The sequence below is a fragment of the Meles meles genome, chromosome 9, assembly GCF_922984935.1.
Source record: "Meles meles chromosome 9, mMelMel3.1 paternal haplotype, whole genome shotgun sequence".
In the NCBI taxonomy this organism is placed as follows: domain Eukaryota; kingdom Metazoa; phylum Chordata; class Mammalia; order Carnivora; family Mustelidae; genus Meles; species Meles meles.
Window position 1 is genome coordinate 96,794,761 of NC_060074.1, and position 25,295 is coordinate 96,820,055.

General features: G+C 38.4%; 1 protein-coding gene across 3 annotated transcripts in view; it reads right to left on the reverse strand.

The window, feature by feature from the left end:
- The window catches only part of ACMSD (aminocarboxymuconate semialdehyde decarboxylase), a 102,748-nt gene that overhangs the window by 15,807 nt on the left and 61,646 nt on the right, over positions 1-25,295 (reverse strand). The window contains exon 9 of one of the 3 annotated variants that reach the window (XM_046019852.1): positions 24,308-24,377. The exons of the other annotated variants lie outside the window; for them this stretch is intronic. Coding sequence (XP_045875808.1) covers positions 24,318-24,377 — 60 coding nt within the window. The 3' untranslated portion in view covers positions 24,308-24,317. Of the gene's footprint in view, positions 1-24,307; positions 24,378-25,295 lie in introns of those variants that run through there. 3 annotated transcript variants of the gene reach the window in all.

Below are 25,295 nucleotides of genomic sequence, written 5' to 3' on the forward strand. Positions count from 1 at the left end.
AGTTCCTTATTTTATTTTTATTTATTTATTTATTTTTTAGATTTTTTATTTATTTGACAGAGAGAGATCACAAGTAGGCAGAGAGGCAGGCAGAGAGAGGGGAAGGAAGCAGGCTCCCTGCTGAGCAGAGAGTCCCATGCGGGGCTGGATCCCAGGACCCTGAGATCATGACCTGAGCCGAAGGCAGCGGCTTAACCACTGAGCCACCCAGGTGCCCCTATTTTTATTTTTTTTTAATTTTTATTTTTTTAATAAACATATAGTGTATTTTTATCCCCAGGGGTACAGGTTTGAGAATCGACAGGTTTACACACTTCACAGCATTCACCATAGCACATACCCTCCCCAATGTACATAACCCCCCAACCCCCCTCCCCCTAGCAACCCTCAGTTTGTTTTGTGAGATTAAGAGTCAAGTAGTTCCTTATTTTAGATGTAAGTCCTTTGTCATACATATATTTTATAAATATTTCTGCCATTCTGTGGCTTGCCTATTCACTTAATTTTTCTTATAAAGAATTTAATTTGATGATGTTTCACTAGTCTTTTTTTTTTTTAAGATTTTATTTATTTGACAGATAGAGATCACAAGTAGGGAGAGAGGCAGGCAGAGAGAGAGAGAGGAGGAAGCAGGCTCCCTGCCAAGCAGAGAGCTCGACGCGGGGCTCGATCCCAGGACCCTGGGATCATGACCCGAGTGAAAGGCAGAGGCTTTAACCCACTGAGCCACCCAGGCGCCCCTCACTTGTCTTTTTAAAAACGTTTACTGTTGGGGGGAGGAATCAAGATGACGGAGAAGTAGCAGGCTGAGACTACATCAAGTAGCAGGAGATCAGCTTGATAGCTTATCTAAACATTGCAAACACCTACAAATCCAATGGGAGATGGAAGAGAAGAAGAACAGCAATTCTAGAAACAGAAAATCGACCACTTTCTGAAAGGTAGGACTGGCGGAGAAGTGAATCCAAAGCAACGGGAAGATAGACCGCGGGGGGAGGGGCCGGCTCCCGGCAAGCGGCCGAGCAACGGAGCATGAAATCAGGACTTTTGAATTCTGTTATGCTGAAAAGAAATTTAAAAAAATAAAAATAAAAATAAAAAAGAAATGATCTTTTTACAAATTGATAAAAAAAAAAAAAAATCAGGACTTTTAAAAGTCTGCTCCACTGAGTGACATCGCTCCAGAGGCTAAACCGGGGTGAAGCCCACACGGAGTCAGCATGGCCCCAGGTCCCACAGGGTCACAGAAAGATCGGGGGTGTCTTAGTGTCACAGAGCTTGCAGTTATTAGAGCGGGGAAGCCGGCTACAGAGACAGAACCAAGGAGTGAGCTCTCAGCTCGGGGTTACCTTGAACCAGTTGCAGCTGGGTGAACTCGGAGCACAGCTGGAAGCCAGGGAGATGGGAGTGATTGGGCGCTTTTCTCTGAGGGTGCACTGAGGAGTGGGGCCCTGAGCTCTCGGCTCCTCTGGGCCGGAGAGTGGGAGGTCACCATTTTCATTCCCATTCTCCGGAACTCTATGGAAAGCATTCAGGGAACAAAATCTCCCAAAAGGGAACCTGAGCGGATGACTTAGCCTGGCCCCTGGTAAGGGCGGTGCAATTCTGCCTCAGGCAAAGACACTTGAGAACCACTACAGCAGGCCTCTCCCCTAGATGATCAACAAGAAAGCCAGCCAAGACCGAGTTCACTTACCAAGGAGAGCAGCGGAATTCCAGAGGAGGAGAAAGCAAAGCACGGAACTCATGGCTTTCTCCCCACGATTCTTTAGCCTTACAGTTAATTTTTTTAACTTTATTTTTTTTTCTTCTGCTAATTTTTTTTAACTTTTACCCTGTTCTTTTTTAACGTTTTTTAACTAGTTTATCTTAACAATACCTTTCATTAAAAAATAATCATCTTTTTTGAAACTTCATTATTATAGTCATATTTTATCCTTCATTGTATTTAACTTTATTTTTTGTATACACATAGGGTTTTTTCTTCTAAAAAATCTGGGGTACAACTTCTCTTAATAGATCAAAATATACCCTAAATCTAGCTCCGGGCTTGTTCTAGTCTCCAGGCTGAGCAAATTCTCTCCACTTTCTTTTTCTTTATTCTCCCAACCAACTTACTTTATCAACTCCTTTTTTAGAAATTAAAAAAATTTTTTTTTCATCGTTATAGACATATTCCATCCCTTCATTGTGTTTACCCTTATATACGTTTTTCATTCTTTAAAATTTTGGGAGGTAGTTTCTTCTAAGAGACCAAAATACTCCCAAAATTAAGTGGGTGACCCTGTTCTAGTCACCAGTCTAATATATATATATATAGATATAGATATAGATATATATAGATATATATATATATATTTTATTTATTTTTTCCTTTATTTTCTTTTTTTAATTTTTTTTTTCTGAACTTCTTTTTATCCCCTTTCTCCCCCTCATGATTTGGGATCTCTTCTGATTTGGTTAAAGTGCATTTTCCTGGGATCTTTGCCATCCTTTTAGTATTTTATTTGCTCCTTCATATACTCTTATCTGGATGAAATGAGAAGGCGGAAAAACTCACACACAAAAAAGAACAAGAGGCAGTATTGAAGGCTAGGGACCTAATCAATACAGACATTGGTAATATGTCAGATCTAGAGTTCAGAATGACGATTCTCAAGATTCTAGCCAGGCTCGAAAAAGGCATGGAAGATATTAGAGAAACCCTCTCTGGAGATATAAAAGCCCTTTCTGGAGAAATAAAAGAACTAAAATCTAACCAAGTTGAAATAAAAAAAGCTATTAATGAGGTGCAATAAAAAATGGAGGCTCTTACTGTTGGATAAATGAGGCAGAAGAAAGAATTAGTGATATAGAAGACCAAATGACAGAGAAAAGAACCTGAGCAAAAGAGGGACAAACAGCTACTGGTCCATGAGGGGCGAATTCAAGAGATAAGTGACACCATAAGACAAAACAACATTAGAATAATTGGGATTCCAGAAGAAGAAGAAAGAGAGAGGGGAGCAGAAGGTATATTGGAGAGAATTATTGGAGAGAATTTCCCTAATATGGCAAAGGGAACAAGCATCAAAATCCAGGAGGTGCAGAGAACCCCCCTCAAAATCAACAAGAATAGGTCCATACCCCATCACCTAGTAGTAAAATTTACAAGTCTTAGTGACAAAGAGAAAATCCTGAAAGCAGTCTGGGAAAAGAAGTCTGTAACATACAATGGTAAAAATATTAGATTGGCAGCAGACTTATCCACAGAGATTTGGCAGGCCAGAAAGAACTGGCATGATATATTCAGAGCACTAAATGAGAAAAACATGCAGCCAAGAATACTCTATCCAGCTAGGCTATCATTGAAAATAGAAGGAGAGATAAAAAGCTTCCAGGACAAACAAAAACTGAAAGAATTTGCAAACACCAAACCAGCTCTACAGGAAATATTGAAAGGGGTCCTCTAAGCAAAGAGAGAACCTAAAAGTAGTAGATCAGAAAAAACAGAGACAATATACAGTAACAGTCACCTTACAATGGCACTAAATTCATATCTCTCAATATGTTGAATGTTAATGGGCTAAATGCCCCAATCAAAAGACACAGGGTATCAGAATGGATAAAAAAACAAAACCCATCAGTATGTTGCCTACAAGAAACTCATTTTATACCCGAAGACACCTCCAGATTTAAAGTGAGGGGGTGGAAAACAATTTACAGTGCTAATGGACATCAGAAAAAAGGTGGGGTGGCAATCCTTAGATCAATTAGATTTTAAGCCAAAGACTATAATAAGAGATGAGGAAGGACACTATATCCTACTCAAAGGGTCTGTCCAACAAGAAGATCTAACAGTTTTAAATATCTATGCCTCTAACGTGGGAGCAGCCAACTATATAAACAATTAATAACAAAATCAAAGAAACACATCAAATAATAATACAATAATAGTAGGGGACTTGAACACTCCCCTCACTGAAATGGACAGATCATCCAAGCAAAAGATCAACAAGGAAATAAAGGCCTTAAATGACACACTGGACCAGATGGACATCACAGATATTTTCAGAACATTTCATCCCAAAGCAACAGAATACACATTCTTCTCTAGGGCACATGGAACCTTCTCCAGAATAGATCCCATCCTGGGTCATAAATCAGGTCTCAACAGATTCAATCAAAAGATTGAGATCATTCCCGGCATATTTTCAGACCACAATGCTCTGAAGCTAGAACTCAATCACAAGAGGAAATTTGGAAAGAACCCAAATACATGGAGACTAAACAGCATCCTTCTAAAGAATGAATGGGTCAACCTGGAAATTAAAGAATTGAAAAATTCATGGAAACAAATGATAATGAAAATGCAATGGTTCAAAATCTGTGGGACAAAGCAAAGGCAGTCCTGAGAGGAAAATATATAGTGGTACAGCCTTTCTCAAGAAACAAGAAAGGTCTCAAATACACAACCTAACCCTACACCTAAAGGAGCTGAAGAAAGAACAAGAAGGAAAGCCTAAACCCAGCAGGAGAAGAGAAATCATGAAGATCAGAGCAGAAATCAATGAAATAGAAACAAACAAACAAACAAACAAAAAGAATAGAACAAATCAATGACTAGGACCTGGTTCTTTGAAAGAATTAATAAGATTGATAAACCCCTGGCCAGACTTATCCAAAAGGAAAGAGAAAGGACCCAAATAAATAAAATCATGAATGAAAGAGGAGAGATCACAACCAACACCAAAGAAATACAAACAATTATAAGAACATACTATGAGCAACTCTACGCCAACAAATTTGACAATCTGGAGGAAATGGATGCATTCCTAGAGACATATAAACTACCACAACTGAACCAGGAAGAAATAGAAAACGTGAACAGGCCCATAACCAGTAAGGAGATTGAAACAGTCATCAAAAATCTCCAAACAAACAAAAGCCCAGGGCCAGACAGCTTCCCAGGGGAATTCTACCAAACATTTAAAGAATTAATTCCTATTCTCCTGAAACTGTTCCAAAAATTGAAATGGAAGGAAAACTTCCAAACTCATTTTATGAGGCCAGCATCACCTTGATCCCAAAGTCAGACAAGGATCCCATCAAAAAAGAGAACTACAAACCAATATCCTTGATGAAAACAGATGCAAAAATTCTCACCAAAATACTAGCCAATAGGATTCAACAGTACATTAAAAGGATTATTCACCACGACCAAGTGGGATTTATTCCAGGGCTGCAAGGTTGGTTCAACATCTGCAAATCAATCAATGTGATAGAACACATTAATAAAAGAAAGAACAAGAACCATATGATACTCTCAATAGATGCTGAAAAAGCATTTGACAAAGTACAGCATCCCTTCCTGATCAAAACTCTTCGAAGTGTAGGGATAGAGGGCACATACCTCAATATTATCAAAGCCATCTATGAAAAACCCACTGCAAATATCATTCTCAATGGAGAACAACTGAAAGCTTTTCCGTTAAGGTCAGGAACATGGCAGGGGTATCCATTATCACCACTGCTATTCAACATAGTACTAGAAGTCCTAGCCTCAGCAATCAGAAAACAAAAGGAAATTAAAGGCATCCAAATCAGCAAAGAAGAAGTCAAACTATCACTCTTCACAGATGATATGATACTATATGTGGAAAACCCCAAAGACTCCACTCCAAAACTGCTAGAACTTGTACGGGAATTTAGTAAAGTGTCAGGATATAAAAATCAATGCACGGAAATCAGTTGCATTTCTGTACACCAACAACAAGACAGAAGAAAGAGAAATTAAGGAGTCAATCCCATTTACAATCGCACCCAAAACTACAAGATACCTAGGAATAAACCTAACCAAAGAGGCTAAGAATCTATACTCAGAAAACTATAAAGTATTCATGAAAGAAATTGAGGAAGACAGAAAGAAATGGAAAAATGTTCCATGCTTCTGGATTGGAAGAACAAATATTGTGAAAATGTCTATGCTACCTAAAGCAATCTACACATTGAATGCATTCCCTATCAAAATCCCACCCATTTTTTTCAAAGAAATGGAACAAATAATCCTAAAATTTATATGGAACCAGAAAAGACCTTGAATAGCCAAAGGAATATTGAAAAAGAAAGCCAAAGTTGGTGGCATCACAATTCCAGACTTCAAGCTCTATTACGAAGCTGTCATCATCAAGACAGTATGGTACTAGCACAAAAACAGATACATCCGTGGAACAGAATAGAGAGCCCAGAAATCGACCCTCAACTCTATGGTCAACTAATCTTCAACAAAGCAGGAAAGAATGTCCAATGGAAAAAAGACAGCCTCTTCAATAAATGGTGTTGGGAAAATTGGACAGCCACATGCAGAAAAATGAAATTGGACCATTTTCCTTACACCACACATGAAAATAGACTCAAAATGGATGAAGCACCTCAATGTGAGAAAGGAATCCATCAAAATCCTTTAGGGGAACACAGGCAGCAACCTCTTCAACCTCAGCCGCAGCAACATCTTCCTAGGAACATCATCAAAGGCAAGGGAAGCAAGGGCAAAAATGAACTATTGGGATTTCATCAAGATCAAAATCTTTTGCACAGCAAAGGAAACAGTTAACAAAACCAAAAGACAACTGACAGAATGGGAGAAGATATTTGCAAACGACATATCAGAAAAAGGGCTAGTATCCAAAATCTATAAAGAGCTTAGCAAACTCAACACCCAAAGAACAAACAATCCAATCAAGAAATGGGCAGAGGACATGAACAGACATTTCTGCAAAGAAGACATCCAGATGGCCAACAGACACATGAAAAAGTGCTCCACATCACTTGGCATCAGGGAAATACAAATCAAAACCACAATGAGATATCACCTGACACCAGTCAAGATGGCTAAAATTAACAAGTCAGGGAATGACAGATGCTGGCGAGGAAGCAGAGAAAGGGGAACCCTCCTATACTGTTAGTGGGAATGCAAGCTGGTGCAACCACTCTGGAAAACACCATGGAGGTTCTTTAAAAAGTTGAAAATAGAACTATCCTATGTCCCAGCAATTGCACTACTGGGTATTTACCCTAAAGATACAAATGTAGTGATCTGAAGGGGCACGTGCATCCAGATGTTTATAGCAGCAATGTCTACAATAGCCAAACTATGGAAAGAACCTAGATGTCCATCAACAGATGAATGGATAAAGAAGATGTGGTATATATACACAATGGAATACTATGGAATACTATACAGCCATCAAAAGAAATGAAATCTTGCCATTTGTGATGACATGGATGGAACTAGAGGGTATCATGCTTAGTGAAATAAGTCAATCGGAGAAAGACAACTATCATATGATCTCCCTGATATGAGGAAGTGGAGATGCAACATGGGGGGTAGGAAAAGAATAAATGAAAGAAGATGGGATCAGGAGGGAGAGAAACCATAAGTTACTCTTAATCTCACAAAACAAACTGAGCGTTGCTGGGGGGAGGAGGGTAGGGAGAAGGGGTGGCGTTATGGACATTGGGGAGGGTATGTGCTATGGTGAGTGCTGTGAAGTGTGTAACCTGGCGATTCACAGACCTACCCCTGGGGATAAAAATACATTTTATGTTTATAAAAAATAAAATTAAAAAAATTTTTTAAAAAAGTTTATGTTTTCTGTGTCCTGTCCAACAAATTTCTGTTGGCTACCATGTTAAAGAGATATTCTTCTGTTTTTTTTTTTTTTTCTGGAAGCTTTATAATTTTAGCTTTATGTTTAGGTATATGATCCTTCTCAAATTACATTTTATTTATGGTGTGAGGCAGAGTCAAATTTCATCCCCCCCCCCAGATGACTATCTACTTGTGCCAGCCCCATTTATGAGAGGGCTTTCCTTTTCCCATTTAGTTGTTTTTATAGCTTTGTCAGAAATTAATTGATCATATATAAGTGAGACTATTTCTGCACTCTTATTGTCTATTCCATCCACCTATTTGCCTGTCCTTATGCCAATACCACATTGTTTTGACTGCTATAGCTTTATAATAGCTCTTAAGTCAGTTAATGCAAGTCTCCAATTTTACTTTTCTTTTTTAGATTATTTTGGCTCTCTGGTCCTTTGTATACCCCCATACATTTTGGACTCAGCTTGGGTTACATTGAAGGTATAGATTAATTTTGAAAGAATTGTCATTTTTTAAAAAGATTTTATTTATTTATTTGACAGACAGAGATCACAAGTAGGCAGAGAGGCAGGCACAGAGAGAGAGGAGGAAGCAGGGTCCCCACTGAGCAGAGAGCCTGATGGCGGGTCTCCATCCCAGGACCCCAGGATCATGACCTGAGCCGAAAGCAGAGGCTTTAACCCACTGGGCCATCCAGGTGCCCCGAGAGAATTGTCATCTTAACAATATTGAGTTCTTGGATTCTTAAACACTATATCTTTCCATTTATTTGGGTTTTTAACAATTGTTCTCAGTCATATTTTATAGCTTTCATTGTGGAGGTATAGCATATCAATTGTTAAGTTTATTTCTGCATATTTTGTGGTTAACACAATTGCTAATTGAATTGTTTTGAAGTTTTATTTTTTATTATTTAAAAAAAAAGATTTTATTTATTTATTTATTTGACAGAGAGCACAAGCAGGAGGAGCAGCAGACAGAGGGAGAAGCAAGCTCACAGAGCAGGCCCCACCCGACATGGGGCTTGATCCCAGAACCCTGGGATCATGCCCTGAGCTGAAGGTAGATGCCCAACAATTGAGCCACCCAGGTGCCCTTGAAGTTTTAGTTTATAGTTGTTTGCTCTTAGTATATGGAAAGACAATTGATTTGATTTAAAAAAAAAAATTGCCCTAATGGTGATGCCTGGGTGTTTTAGTTGGTTAAGCATCCAAGTCTTCATCTGTTCAGGTCTTGATCTTAGGATCAGGGGCTTGTGAGTTCAAGCCCCACATTGGGCTCCATGCTGGGCATGGAGCCTACTTTAAAAAAAAAAATTGCCCTCCTGTCTGCAATCTTGCTAAATTCAGTTATTAGTTCTAGTAGTTACTTTGTAGGGTTTTTAAAAATTTTTGCGTAGACAATAATGTCATTTGCTAACAAAGACAATTTATTGCTTCAACTAACCTGTATGCCTTTTATTTCTTTTTTCATCTTCCTATACTGGCTAGGATCTCTAGTACAATGTTGATTAGAAGGAGTGAGAGTGGACATCTTTGTCTCTTTCCCTATCTTATGGAGTAAGTGTTTATTTCACTATTAAGGTTATAGCTGTAAGTTTTTTGATAATGCTCTTAATCAGATTGAGGGCATTCATTCCTATTCCTTAGTTTGTGAGAGTTTTTTTTTTTAAATCAGGAATGACTAATTAATTTTGTCAAGTATCTTTTCTTCATCTATGAAATAATCATAGTGTTTATTCCATGAATATGGTAAATTACATTGATTTTAAGAAGTTAAGCCAATCTTGCATTCTTAAAATAAACCCTGCTTGTTCATGATGTATTATTTTAAATTATTGCTGAATTTGACTTACATATATATGTGTGTGTGTGTGTATATATGTTTTAGAGAGGGGAAAAGGATGGAGGAAGAGGGGAGGAGAGAATCTTAAGCAGGCTCCATCCCCAGCACGGAGCCTGAGGCACAGGGCTTGATCTTATGACCCCGAGATCATGACCTGAGCTGAAATCAAGAGTTGGATACTTAACCAACTGAGCCACCCAGGCACTCCTGATGTACTAATATTTGTTAAGTATTATGCATCTTTTTCTGGAGGGATAGTGATCTGTAATTTTATTTTCTTGTGTAGTCTTTGTCAGGGTTTGGTATTAGGTTCATTCTAGCCCCATAAAATGAGTTGGGAATTGTTTCCTCTGTTTTTCTGGAAGTGTTTATATGGGATAAGCATTATTTTTTCCTTAAATGTTTGATAGAATTTACAAGCAAAACTACTTGGGCCTAGCGTTTCCTTTGTAGAAAGATTTTTGAAAACAAATTCGGTTTCCTTTAATGCATATTAAAGTTTTGGTAAATTATGTAATTCAAAAAATTTGTCCATTTAATTTGTAAAATTTAGTGGCATAAGATTGCTCATGATTTTTTTTTATTTTTTCATAATATTCCTTTGCTATCCTTTTAATGTGTATATGATCTGTGTTTTTATCCCACTTTTAGTCCTGATGTTAGTAATCTGTGCTTTCTCTTTCTCTCTCTCTCCCCCCCCCTTTTTTTTTTTTGACTTGATTGATCTTTATAGGAATTTAGTTTACTGATCTCTTAAAAAGAATCCCAATTTTTGGGGTGACTGGCTGGCTCAGTCTGTTAAGCATCTGCCTTCAGCTCATCATGATCCCAGGGTCATGTTGGGCTCCCTGCTCAGTGGAGAGTCTACTTTTCCCTTTCCCGCTACTCCTCCTTTTGCTTGTGCTCTATCCCTCTCTTTCTTGCTCTCTCTCAAATAAATAAAATCTTTTAATCTTTAAAAAACAACAAACAGGGGGCGCCTGGGTGGCTCAGTGGGTTAAGCCTCTGCCTTCAGCTCAGGTGATGATCTCAGGGTCCTGGGATCGAGCCCCACATCGGGCTCTCTGCTCAGCAGGGAGCCTGCTTCCCCCTCTCTCTCTGCCTGCCTCTCTGCCTACTTGTGATCTCTCTCTCTCTCTCTCTCTCTGTCAAATAAATAAATAAAAAAAAAACCCAACAAACAGGTTTTTATTATTCTTTTTTAAGTAAGCTCTATATCCAATGTGGGGCTTGAACTTATGATACCAAGATCAAGAGTTGCATGCTTTACCAACAAGTCAGCCAGGCACCCTCAAACACCCAAATTTTGATTTATCAATTTTCTTTTGTTTATGCTGGTTCTGATTTTTGATTTTGGCTCTTTGTCATTTCTTCCTAACTGCTTATTTTTTTTTATTTTTTAAGATTTTATTTTTATTTATTTACCTGAGAGAGAGAAAGAGAGCGCAAGCACAAGCAGGGGAAGCGGCAGGCAGAGGGAGAGGGAGAAGCAGAAGCAGGCTCCCCATGGAGCAGGGAGCCCAGTGTGGCACTTGATCCCAGGATCCTGGGATCATGACCTGAGCCAAAGACAATTGCCTAACCAACTGAACAACCCAGGCGTCCCCTCTGCTTACTTTGAGTTTAATTTTCTCCTCTTCTAGTTTCTTTTTTTTTTTAAAAAGATTTTATTTATTTATTTGTCAGAGAGAGAGAGAAAGAAAGAGAGAGCACAAGCCAGGGGAGGAGCAGGCAGAGGGAGAAGCAGCCTCCCTGATGGTCAAGGAGCCCAGTGTGGGACTCTATCCCAGGACCTTGATTGAGATCAAGACCTGAGCCAAAGGCAGATGCCTAACTGACTGACCCACCCACCCAGGGGTCCCACCTCTTCTAGTTTCTTTTTTTAAAGATTTTATTTCTTTATGTGACAGACTGAGATCACAAGTAGGCAGAGAGGCAGGCAGAGAGGGAGAGAGGAGGAAGCAGGCTCGCTGCTGAGCAGAGATCCTGATGCGGGGCTGGATCCCAGGACCCTGAGATCATGACCTGAGCTGAAGGCAGAGGCTTTAAACCACTGAGCCACCCAGGCGCCCCTCTTCTAGTTTCTTAAAGTGGAATCATAAATCATTGATTTTATACCTTCTTTTTCTAATAGATATATTTAAAGCCATACATTAAAAAAATGAGGTATAATTGACATACAACATTAAACAGTTGACCCTTGAATAACACTGGAATTGGGGGCAGGACAGTTGAAAATCTGAGTATGTGCTTTTGCTCATATGTGGAACATAAGCAATAGCACAGAGGACAATAGGGGAAGGGAGGGAAACCCAAAGAGGGGGAAATGAGAGAGGGAGATGAACCATGAGAGACTATGGGCCCCAAGAAACAATCTGGGGGTTTCAGAGGGGAAGTGGATGGGGGAGGGGGTAACAGGGTGATGGGTATTGAGGAGGGCATGTGTTGTGTTATATTTAACTAACGAATCATTGAACACTAAATCAAGGACTAATTATGTACTATACAGTGGCTAACTGAACATAATAATAAAAAAAGTAAAAAAAATACATTAAAAAAAACTAAAGCATAAGTTAGTGGTTAAGAGTTCTAAAACTGGAGTCATATTGCTAGGGTTTGAATTCTGGCTCCAACCCTTACTAACTATATGTCCTTGGTAAAATTGTTTATACTTTCTGTGCTTCCCCCATCCATAGAATTATCATATTCTAGTATTTATATCCTTTGTGAAAATTATTATTTTGAAAACGAAATGAGATGATAAATGTAAAACTTTTTGGAGAATTCCTGACCAATAAAGAGAATCATGGTATATGTGGTATTTTTTTTCTCTCCCCTTCCCAGCTTTATTCAAGCATAATTAACAACTAAAGTAGTAATATGTTTATTAAAAAAAAAAAGAATCTGAGTATAACTTCTGACTGCCCCAGAACTTAACTATGAATAGCCTACTGTTGACTGGAAGCCTTACCAGTAACGTAAACAGTGAAATAACACATATTTTGTGTGTTATATGTATTAGATTCTATAGTCTTACAATCAAATAAGGTGGAAAAATATTAAGAGAATCCTGAAGAAAATACATTTTTTAGTACTATGCTACAATACTGTAAAAAATGCATGTATAAGTGGACCTGTAGAGCTAAACCTGTTTTGTTCAAGGGTCAACTCTGTTAGTTGTGCAACATAACGATTCCCTGTTGTGTATATTGTGAAATGATAGTCACCATACGTATAGTTAACATCTGTCATTTCTAGTTGCAAAATTCTAAATACAAATTCTAGTCACAAAATTTTGTTTTCTTGTGATGAGAACTTTGTTTGCAATATTTTATTGCCTTGCAAAATATTTTTAAAATAACCAAATTTATCAAACTTTTTCCATGTAGTTACTAGATATTTTTTTCCTTTCTTAAATTTATTTATTTTTTCAGCGTAACAGTATTCATTGTTTTTGCACAACACCCAGTGCTCCATGCAAAACGTGCCCTCCCTATTACCCACCACCTGTTCCCCCAACCTCCCACCCCTGACCCTTCAAAACCCTCAGGTTGTTTTTCAGAGTCCGTAGTCTCTTATGGTTCACCTCCCCTTCCAATTTTTTTTTTTTATAAACATATAATGTATTTTTATCCCCAGGGGTACAGGTCTGTGAATCGCCAAGTTTACACACTTCACAGCACTCATGATAGCACATACCCTCCCCAATGTCCATAACCCCCTCCCCCTCTCCCAACCCCACCTCACCCCAGCAACCCCCAGTTTGTTTTGTGAGATTAAGAGTCATTTATGGTTTGTCTCCCTCCCAATCCCATCTGGTTTCATTTATTCTTCTCCTATCCCCCTAACCCCCCATGTTGCTTCTCCATGTCCTCATATCAGGGAGATCATATGATAGTTGTCTTTCTCCAATTGACTTATTTCACTAAGCATGATACCCTCTAGTTCCATCCACGTCGTCGCAAATGGCAAGATTTCATTTCTTTTGATGGCTGCATAGTATTCCATTGTGTATATATACCACATCTTCTTTATCCATTCATCTGTTGATAGACATCTAGGTTCTTTCCATAGTTTGGCTATTGTAGACATTGCTGCTATAAACATTCGGGTACACGTGCCCCTTCGGATCACTATGTTTGTATCTTTAGGGTAAATACCCAGTAGTGCAATTGCTGGGTCATAGGGTAGTTCTATTTTCAACATTTTGAGGAACCTCCATGCTGTTTTCCAGAGTGGTTGCACCAGCTTGCATTCCCACTAACAGTATAGGAGGGTTCCCCTTTCTCTGCTTCCTCGCCAGCATCTGTCACTTCCTGACTTGTTAATTTTAGCCATCCTGACTGGTGTGAGATGATAACTCATTGTGGTTTTGATTTGTATTTCCCTGATGCCGAGTGACGTGGAGCACTTTTTCATGTGTCTGTTGGCCATCTGGATGTCTTCTTTGCAGAAATGTCTGTTCATGTCCTCTGCCCATTTCTTGATTGGATTGTTTGTTCTTTGGGTGTTGAGTTTGCTAAGTTCCTTATAGATTTTGGATACTAGCCCTTTATCTGATATGTCGTTTGCAAATATCTTCTCCCATTCTGTCAGTTGTCTTTTGGTTTTGTTAACTGTTTCCTTTGCTGTGCAAAAGATTTTGATCTTGATGAAATCCCAATAGTTCATTTTTGCCCTTGCTTCCCTTGCCTTTGGCGATGTTCCTAGGAAGATGTTGCTGCGGCTGAGGTCAAAGAGGTTGTTGCCTGCGTTCTCCTCAAGGATTTTGATGGATTCCTTTCTCACATTGAGGTCCTTCATCCATTTTGAGTCTATTTTCATGTGTGGTGTAAGGAAAATGGTCCAATTTCATTTTTCTGCATGTGGCCGTCCAATTTTCCCAGCACCATTTATTGAAGAGGCTGTCTTTTTTCCATTGGACATTCTTTCCTGCTTTGTCGAAGATTAGTTGACCATAGAGTTGAGGGTCTATTTCTGGGCTCTCTATTCTGTTCCATTGATCTATAAGTCTGTTTTTGTGCCAGTACCATGCTGTCTTGATGATGACAGCTTTGTAATAGAGCTTGAAGTCCGGAATTGTGATGCCACCAACTTTAGCTTTCTTTTTCAATATTCCTTTGGCTATTCGAGGTCTTTTCTGGTTCCATATAAATTTGAGGATTATTTGTTCCATTTCTTTGAAAAAAATGGATGGTATTTTGATAGGGATTGCATTAAATGTGTAGATTGCTTTAGGTAGCATAGACATTTTCACAATATTTATTCTTCCAATCCAGGAATATGGAACATTTTTCCATTTCTTTGTGTCTTCCTCAATTTCTTTCATGAATACTTTATAGTTTTCTGAGTATAGATTCTTAGCCTCTTTGGTTAGGTTTATTCCTAGGTATCTTATAGTTTTGAGTGCAATTGTAAATGGGATTGACTCCTTAATTTCTCTTTCTTCTGTCTTGTTGTTGGTGTACAGAAATGCAACTGATTTCTGCACATTGATTTTATATCCTGACACTTTACTGAATTCCTGTACAAGTTCTAGCAGTTTTGGAGTGGAGTCTTTGGGGTTTTCCACATATAGTATCATATCATCTGAGAAGAGTGATAGTTTGACTTCTTCTTTGCCAATTTGGATGCCTTTAATTTCTTTTTGTTGTCTGATTGCTGAGGCTAGGACTTCTAGTACTATGTTGAATAGCAGTGGTGATAATGGACATCCCTGCCGTGTTCCTGACCTTAACGGAAAAGCTTTCAGTTGTTCTCCATTGAGAATGATATTTGCGGTGGTTTTTTCATAGATGGCTTTGATAATATTGAGGTATGTGCCCTCTTTCTCTACACTTTGAAGAGTTTTGATCAGGAAGGGATACTGTACTTTGTCAATTGCTTTTTCAGCATCTATTGAGAGTATCATATGATTCTTGTTCTTTCTTTTATTAATGTGTTCTATCACATTGATTGATTTGCGGATGTTGAACCAACCCTGCAGCCCTGGAATAAATCCCACTTGATCGTGGTGAATAATCCTTTTAATGTACTGTTGAATCCTATTGGCTAGTATTTTGGCGAGAATTTTTGCGTCTGTGTTCATCAAGGATATTGGTCTGTAGTTCTCTTTTTTGGTGGGATCCTTGTCTGGTTTTGGGATCAAGGTGATGCTGGCCTCATAAAATGAATTTGGAAGTTTTCCTTCCATTTCTATTTTTTGGAACAGTTTCAGAAGAATAGGAATTAGTTCTTTAAATGTTTGGTAGAATTCCCCTGGGATGTCATCTGGCCCTGGGCTTTTGTTTGTTTGGAGATTTTTGATGACTGTTTCAATCTTCTTACTGGTTATGGGCCTGTTCAGGTTTTCTATTTCTTCCTGGTTCAGTTGTGGTAGTTTATATGTCTCTAGGAATACATCCATTTCTTCCAGATTGTCAAATTTGTTGGCGTAGAGTTGCTCATAGTATGTTCTTATAATTGTTTGTATTTCTTTGGTGTTGGTTGTGATCTCTCCTCTTTCATTCATGATTTTATTGATTTGGGTCCTTTCTCTTTTCTTTTAGATGAGTCTGGCCAGGGGTTTATCAATCTTATTGGTTCTTTCAAAGAACCAGCTCCTAGTTTCATTGATTTTTTCTATTGTTTTTTTGGTTTCTATTTCATTGATTTCTGCTCTGATCTTCATGATTTCTCTTCTCCTGCTGGGTTTAGGGTTTCTTTCTTGTTCTTTCTCCAGCTCCTTTACGTGTAGGGTTAGGTTGTGTACTTGAGACCTTTCTTGTTTCTTGAGAAAGGCTTGTACCGCTATATATTTTCCTCTCAGGACTGCCTTTGCTGTGTCCCACAGATTTTGAACCATTGTATTTTCATTATCATTTGTTTCTATGAATTTTTTCAATTCTTCTTTAATTTCCAGGTTGACCCATTCATTCTTTAGAAGGATGCTGTTTAGTCTCCATGTATTTGGGTTCTTTCCAGCTTTCCTCTTGTGATTGAGTTCTAGCTTCAGAGCATTGTGGTCTGAAAATATGCAGGGAATGATCCTAATCTTTTGATACCGGTTAAGTCCTGATTTGTGACCCAGGATGTGATCTATTCTGGAGAAGGTTCCATGTGCACTAGAGAAGAATGTGTATTCTGTTGCTTTGGGATGAAATGTTCTGAAAATATCTGTGATGTCCATCTGGTCCAGTGTGTCATTTAAGGCCTTTATTTCCTTGTTGATCTTTTGCTTGGATGATCTGTCCATTTCAGTGAGGGGAGTGTTCAAGTCCCCTACTATTATTGTATTATTATTGATGTGTTTCTTTGATTTTATTATTAATTGGTTTATATAGTTGGCTGCTCCCACGTTAGGGGCATAGATATTTAAAATTGTTAGATCTTCTTGTTGGACAGACCCTTTGAGTACGATATAGTGTCCTTCCTCATCTCTTATTATAGTCTTTGGCTTAAAATCTAATTGATCTGATATAAGGATTGCAACACCAGCTTTCTTCTGATGCCCATTAGCATGGTAAATTGTTTTCCACCCCCTCACTTTAAATCTGGAGGTGTCTTCGGGTCTAAAATGAGTTTCTTGTAGGCAACATATTGATGGGTTTTGTTTTTTTATCCATTCTGATACCCTGTGTCTTTTGATTGGGGCACTTAGCCCATTAACATTCAGGTAACTATTGAGAGATATGAATTTAGTGCCATTATTAGCCTGTAAGGTGACTGTTACTGTATATTGTCTCTTTACCTTTCTGATCTACTACTTTTAGGCTCTCTCTTTGCTTAGAGGACCCCTTTCAATATTTCCTGTAGAGCTGGTTTGGTGTTTGCAAATTCTTTCAGTTTTTGTTTGTCCTGGAAGCTTTTTATCTCTCCTTCTATTTTCAATGATAGCCTAGCTGGATAGAGTATTCTTGGCTGCATGTTTTTCTCATTTAGTGCTCTGAATATATCATGCCAGCTCTTTCTGGCCTGCCAGGTCTCTGTGGATAAGTCTGCTGCCAATCTAATATTTTTACCATTGTATGTTATAGACTTCTTTTCCCGGGCTGCTTTCAGGTTTTTCTCTTTGTCACTAAGACTTGTAAATTTTACTATTAGGTGACGGGGTGTGGACCTATTCTTGTTGACTTTGAGGGGGGTTCTCTGCATCTCCTGGATTTTGATGCTTGTTCCCTTTGCCATATTAGGGAAATTCTCTCCAATAATTCTCTCCAATAGACCTTCTGCTCCCCTCTCTGTTTCTTCTTCTTCTGGAATCTCAATTGTTCTAATGTTGTTTCATCTTATGGTGTCACTTATCTCTTGAATTCTCCCCTCGTGGTCCAATAGGTGTTTGTCCCTCTTTTGCTCGGCTTCTTTATTCTCTGTCATTTGGTCTTCTATATCACTAATTCTTTCTTCTGCCTCATTTATCCTAGCAGTGAGAGCCTCCATTTTTGATTGCACCTCATTAATAGCTTTTTTGATTTCTACTTGGTTAGATTTTAGTTCTTTAATTTCTCCAGAAAGGACTTTTATATCTCCAGAGAGGGTTTCTCTAATATCTTCCATGCCTTTTTCGAGCCCGTCTAGAACATTCAGAATCGTCATTCTGAACTCTTGATCTGACATATTACCAATGTCTGTGTTGATTAGGTCCCTAGCCTTTGGTATTGTCTCTTATTCTTTTGTTTGTGGTGATTTTTTCCACCTTGTCATTTTGTCCAGCTAAGAGGATATGAAGGATCAAATAAAATACTAAAAGGGTGGCAAAGACTCCAGAAAAATGTGTTGTAACCAAATCAGAAGAGACCCCAAATTGTGGGGGGGAGAAAGGGGATAAAAAGAGGTTCAGAAAAAAAGAAAAAAATTTAAAAAATAAAACAAATAAAGAAAAAATATAAAAAAGAAAGAAAAAATATATATATTTAGATAAACTAGTCAAAAAATGCTAAAAAAGAAAAGGGTAAACGTTTTAAATAATTTAACAGAAGAAGAAAAAAGAAAAAAGAAAAAAAATTGAAAAAGAAAAAAAAATTGAATTAGCCGCAAGACTAAAGAATCATGGGGAGAAAGCCATGAGTTCCGTGCTTTGCTTTCTCCTTCTCTGGAATTGCGCTGCTGTCTTAGGAATTGAACCTGCTTTCCTTGATAGATGAACTTCGTCCTGGCTGGATATTTTGTTGATCTTCTGGGGGAGGGGCCTGTTGTAGTGACTCTCAAGTGTCTTTGCCCGAGGCGGGATTGCACCGCCCTTACCGAGGGCCGGACTAAGTAATCGGCTTGGGTTCGCTTTTGGGAGTTTCTGTTCCCTGAACGCTTTCCGTAGAGTTCCGGAGGATGGGAATGAAAGTGGCGGCCTCCTAGTCTCCGGCCCGGAGGAGCTGAGAGCCCGGGGCCCCACTCTTCAGTGTGCCCCCAGAGGACAGCACCCAATCACTCCCGTATCCCCAGCCTCTAGCCGCGCTCCGAGCTCACCCAGCCCGCGACCAGTTCAAGGTAACCCCGAGCTGAGAGTTCAGTCCTCGGCTCTGTCTCTGTAGCCGGCTTCTATGTTCTAACACCTGCGAGCTCTGTGACACTCCGACACCCCTGATCCTTCTGTGACCCTGCGGGACCTGGGGCCACGCTGACCCCGCGTGGGCTTCACCCTGGTTTAGCCTCTGGAGCAATGTCCCTCAGTGAAACAGACTTTTAAAAGTCCTGATTTTGTGCTCCGTTCCTCCGCCGCTTGCTGGGAGCCGGCCCCTCCCCCCGCGGTCTATCTTCCCGTCGTTTTAGATTCACTTCTCCGCCAGTCCTACCTTTCAGAAAGTGGTTGATTTTCTGTTTCTAGAATTGCTGTTCTTCTTCTCTTCGCTCTCCCATTGGATTTGTAGGTGTTTGCAATGTTTAGATCAGCTATCGAGCTGATCTCCTGCTACCTGATGTAGTCTCAGCCTGCTACTTCTCCACCATCTTGACTCCTCCCTCCTAGATTTTTGAATCATATTAGGAAAGGTTTCCCTACTTCCAAGATATAAATGAATTTCCTCATATTTTCTTCTATATACACTTGTCATTTATCTGTTTTCCCCTCTAAAATATAAACTGTTCCCATATATTAGCAACAGTCATGTTGTTAGAGCTTAAAAATATTTAATGAATGTGAGAATGACATTATTTTTTTAGTCAGAAGGAATTTTTTAAACTATTACATGGAGAATTCTTGGAGACTGGAGGACAGGGAGCAGCATCAATGAAGTTTATATAAGAGAGATGGGACACGAATGAGGGGGAGGCCTGCCAGACAAAGCTTCCCTCCTGACTTCTACTGCCTAATTAGAACAACTCTGCTTTTCTCTGTTTTACTTGTTTACACAAAATTATAAGACCTTGTTGACCATATGTTTCCAAGGGTTAAAAGCAAAGTTCCAAAACCAGAGTGTTTCTAAGGTTCCTTGTTACCATAAATTATAGATTCTTACTGATGCTAACCCATTGTTTTTCCACACTGCTTGTACGTTAATATCACCTAGGGAGCTTTAAAAAAATGTTCACCCTTGAACCTACCCCAAATCAATTAAATCATCATATCTGGGGGTGAGACCTAAAAATAACTAGTAACATTAGCATTTTTAAAAAATCTCCCCAGATGATTCTAATGCATAAGCAGAGTTGAGAACCACTGAACTAACACATGTTCTTGGTCTTAATTAACCTACATTATATTCATCTGAGTTAATAAGTCAGCTATTGGGCCAACAGTATGGGGACATTTGGAAAATACTTAAACTTGAGCAATTAATTAGATTTATACTGTAACTGAGTTTAGGATTTTAATGTGCCTCCCATAATAATGACTATTTATTAGTCATTATTAATATCCACAACTATTTCCAGTTGCAGATAGTAAGTATCAACTCTGATAAGATTTGTATGACCTTTTTGCCACTGTTAACTGCAAATTGTATCTTGGACATTTGTTGGGTAATTTCACAAATTCTAATGACTCATGCGTGATTACTTGATAGAGCATGAACCCAAACCTGTTTTTCCTTTAGGTTGATGGCATTACTTTTCACCCAATTGCCCAAGCTGGAAACCTGGGAATCATGTTGGACTCCTGCTCTGTCACCCCAGCATTTCATGGGTCACTGAGCGCTTTGGATTCTACCTCTATCATTTCTTGCACCCATCAGTTCCTCTCTACTTCCCCAGTTCCTCCCTTAACTCAGGCTCTTACCATCCCTTCACTCAGCCAAGTATGACCTCTGTACCCCTAAAACATCCTGCAGATACTTTGATTCACAGTACTTCTTAAATTGCTGTGATATAATTCCTTATAATAATAATAATAATAATAATAATATCTAACATATATTGATTACTATGTGTGAGATGCTGTTCTAAGCCATTTGCATTCATTAACTTATTCTCACAGCCTTCCTATGACATGGATCCTATCATTATCCCCATTCAACAGACAAGGAAGCAAAGATGATAACTTGCTTAGAGCTGCACAGCTAGTATGTGGTGGAGCCAGATTTGTGTCTCCATTTCAGCTAAGAAATGGGGCAAAAACTGTTTCCAGCCCCGAGCAAAAGGCTTGGTACAGAATGGATGTTTATTGAATTAAATTAACTGATACTCTAGTTTTCTGATTTCATTCTCATCCATTTTAATCAATATCTAACACTGAGAAGGCTGTTTTATTTTAATTTTTAATTTTTAATTTTTTTATTAATATATAATGTATTATTAACACCAGGGGTACAGGTCTGTGAATCGCCAGGTTTACACACTTCACAGCACTCATCATAGCACATACCTTCCCCTATGTCCATAACCCAGAGAAGGCTGTTTTAAATAAAAATCTGATCAGCCACATTCCTCCTAAAAATCCATTAATAATTTTCTGTTGTCCAGAGGTGAAGCCCAAATTTTCTTAGCATGGAATATAATACCTCCAGTAAGTGTGAGAAAAAAAAGTTGTTCTGAATCTGAATTGGGGTAGAACTTTGTGGTCTGGTATGACTACCTGCTCTTCCTGGGAAATAATGAGCATTCTTTCTTTTTTTCTTTTTTTTAAATTGACCTATAATTGATATATAGCATTATGTTCGTTTCAGGTGTATGACATAATGATTTGATACTTGCATATATTATGAAATGATCACCACGATAAATTTAGTTAACATTAATCACCAAACATAGTGTAGGATTCTTTTTTTCTATTTTTATTTTTTAAGATTTTATTTATTTACTTGACAGTGAGAGAGGGAACACAAGCAGGAGGAGTGGGAGAGGGAGAAGCAGGCTTTCTGCTGAGCAGGGAGCCTGGTGTGAGGCTCGATTCCAGGACCCTGGGATCATGACCTGAGCCAAAGGCAGACGCTTAATGACTGAGCCACTCAGCCACCCCCATAGTGTAGGATTCTTGATAAAATATTTGGTTAATTTTCTCATAGACTTTAATGATCTTAAGAGTTTCTAGGACATCCCCTCCATTGACTATTAGTCTTGAACTAGTCTAAGACTTTTAATTAATAATACAAAGAGGCTAATTGTTCTTAACTGGATAGTTGTCTTCTTTTTTTAATCCAGTCAACAGTAACTGTTTAATCATGTTTTCCCCTATAAAATGTCTCTGCCAAGATAGATTCTTTGAATTGGACTTTTCAGAAAGCCTCTTTTTTTTTTTTTTTAAACAAGTTTGAAATAAAACTCTGACATATGATTATAATCAATCTGAGAGTGGCTTTGTGTTTTGAAAGAATGAATGCTTGATTCTATGAAAGAGGGAAGTCTGATTGTTACTAGCCCTGAAATATTAAATATATTTTATTTTATTTTTTGTTGTAAAATGGTGGTTTATTAAAGTACAGGGACAGGACCTGTGGGGAGAAAGAGCTACTGCTTAAATATATTTTAAATACATTAAATTTTAGCTCCTGTAAGATTAAATGACATTTTGATTTATACCAGGAAAAAAAGGATTTTCCTAGGTTTTATGAATACATTTACATGAAATGATATGGGAAAATCTATAATAAAGTTAGAGGAAGGCCATGATGGACTAACAACTCTATTTCTAGTATATGTGCTGCCGAAGCGAGCACAACAACTCTATTTCTAGATTCTTGTATTCATTATTGTAAAAAGCCGAAGAAATACACCTGCTTATAGAAGCCCTAAAGGCCCAAAGTTATATCTACTCACATCTGTGCCAACAGCTGATCTCGTTCTGAATGCCTGCTTTGTATTCACTGGAGCTTCATTTGTTCTTATTTTTGCTTCTCTTGCTAAAGCTGTTTACAATTCTAAAACACAACATAATTTTAAAAAAGTCCCTTGCCATATTACATTTGTTAACTACGTTAACATGAAATTGAAATTTAGAAATGTATTTTGCTTCCTAGTCAGGAATTCTTCCATTCTCAGTATTATGGCCTTCTTGGATATAAATACATTTTAAGGGGGAAATGTATCTGTTCCATTTTAATATGGAGAAGCAAAGGATTCTAAAGCAGGAATGAAAACCACTCCTCTGCATTTTATCCTTCCTAGTTAAGATACTTCCCTGTTCTCCTTGCTAACTTGATTGTGGATGACTTTTGTCAAACTCCAAACTCATGGTTTGGCAGTATTCAATTATTGTTTAGTAGCTATTGTTCACAGTTCCTCTCTACAGAAGGTTAATTATCCACTTGTGGTAATCTCTGTTATGTTAATTTTTCATACCCTTTATCTATCTGTATACGTTTTATTGATACTTTCTGGTAAATTTCTGACCATTTCTAACTTGTTAGGAATTCCGTAAGAGATAATGAAGTAGGCATAAAAAAATGGAAGTGAAGTTCTTGTTAATGAGAATTCTTGTTCAAAGGGAGAAGAGATAGTAGCAGGGAAGAGGTGGGATTCCTCGGGTAGAAGGAAGAAGATTAAATTCTTCAAAATATGGTCCTGTATGATGAAGATTACATTCTCCATTGCTTAATAGCAGTCTTCACTTGCTAGAAGCTTAATGAATATTTCTTGAGTTAAAAATACTTTTTGTATTGCTATTTTTATCACCTTTTGTCTCATAACTGCAAATTGATTGTATTTTAAAGGGATTACATAGAGAATCCTGGTTAAGGAGGCAAAGGATATGGATTTGGATGACTCTTACCCTATTTCCAGGCTCTCAGGAAATCCTAAGCTCTTGTGACATCTCTGGTTCCTAAATAACATACCTGATTCTGGTCTTCCAAAAGCTAGAACTTTCTTCTTGTCGTCTTCTTGCCTGCAATCTAGGATTCTATTCCCGTGGGATCCACTATAATCATGAACCAATTTTAAGGATATCTGTGCTAATACAACATTTGACAACAGCTACATTTTAGTAGGACTTTCCAAAGACTCTCTAAACCCAAAGGAATAATTATAATGGTGGGCTTTTTAGTTACCACGGCTGCTTCTTCTGGGATCCTGGAATTATGCTGTCTACCAAGACACTGGCTTTCTTTATGAGACAGTAGATAATCCTGATTGATTTCTCAGCACCAGCACTCTGCCCTGACATAAGTTTCCCTCCCCAATGCTGGCAACATACATTCCCTATGAGGTCAAAGACTTACTGAAATGATAATAATAGTGATAAATATTCCTGACAGGGAAAATAAATAAACTGCTCACCTGCTGTATGTATTAACTTTTTCACATTTTCAGGAAATGCTGTGAATACTGAAAGATGTGGCTTACTATTAAATTCAAATAATAGAAGATAATTCATTTGTCTTCTAGAAAAGGAACATTTAGCTATCTTCTCATTGGCCTATTTCATCAGCAGCATATGCAGTAAATACAACATAACTCTATTATAATGTAGCTTACTATAAAAATTCTAACTTAACAAGGATTCAGTTTGTTCTCTGAGACATAATTTCCTGGAGAAGGAGCCTGGCTTAATTCAACCAATGCACAGTAAGATTAGCCTTATATCCATGAAACCATTATACAAGCTCAATTAAACAAATATTAACTCAATACCTACTATTTGTAAAGCACTAGAATAGGTGATATAAATTGCTGACATTTGTATAGTCCTTTGGCATAGTATTATATACCAACTCCTCATATCAGTTCTGCATGGTGTCATTTCCATTTATAGTTGTGGAATCTGAGGGTGAGAGGGATAAGTGACCTAATATTAAAAGTCACCTGAGCAGGAGAGGAGAAGATGGTGGTGGAGTAGGAGGAGCCTAGTTTTGCTTTATCCCTTGAACACAACTAGATAACTATCACATAATTCTAAATACCCCAGAAATTGATCTGAAGGCTGACAGAACAAACTCCACAATTAAAGGGAGAGAAGAGGTCACATCAAAGAAGGTGGGAAGTGCAGAGATGTGATTTAGGGGAGAAATGGTTCATGGTTGCTGTGGAAGGGAGGGAGCCATGGCCATGGGGAAGGGTGAGAGAAAGAAGCACACAGTGGAATGCACTAGTAGAAGAATGTTTCCCTGAAGCCATTGCCTTGGAAAATGAAAGGGACTGAATTTTGAGAGTTCTAGCAACCAGTGTGGCTTTAAGCCTGTAGTTTTAAAGGTCAGCGGACTCAGCTGGGATGGAACCTGTGGAGTACTGTGGAGGCCTGTGGAGGACTGTGGAATACTCTGCTCCAGGAAACCAGGGGCAGACAGCATGGAAATAGTGATCTAAAGAGCTCTGGGGGCACACAGTGTGGAGGTTATTTGGTCTTCTTAGAGTATATCCCTGAAAGGCAGTGTTCGCGGGATACCTTTCTGGGAACAAAGGACCTGGCCCATGCCATTTTCCTTCCCTACCCCTGAGGATAAACACAGAGCCACCTGTGAGAAGT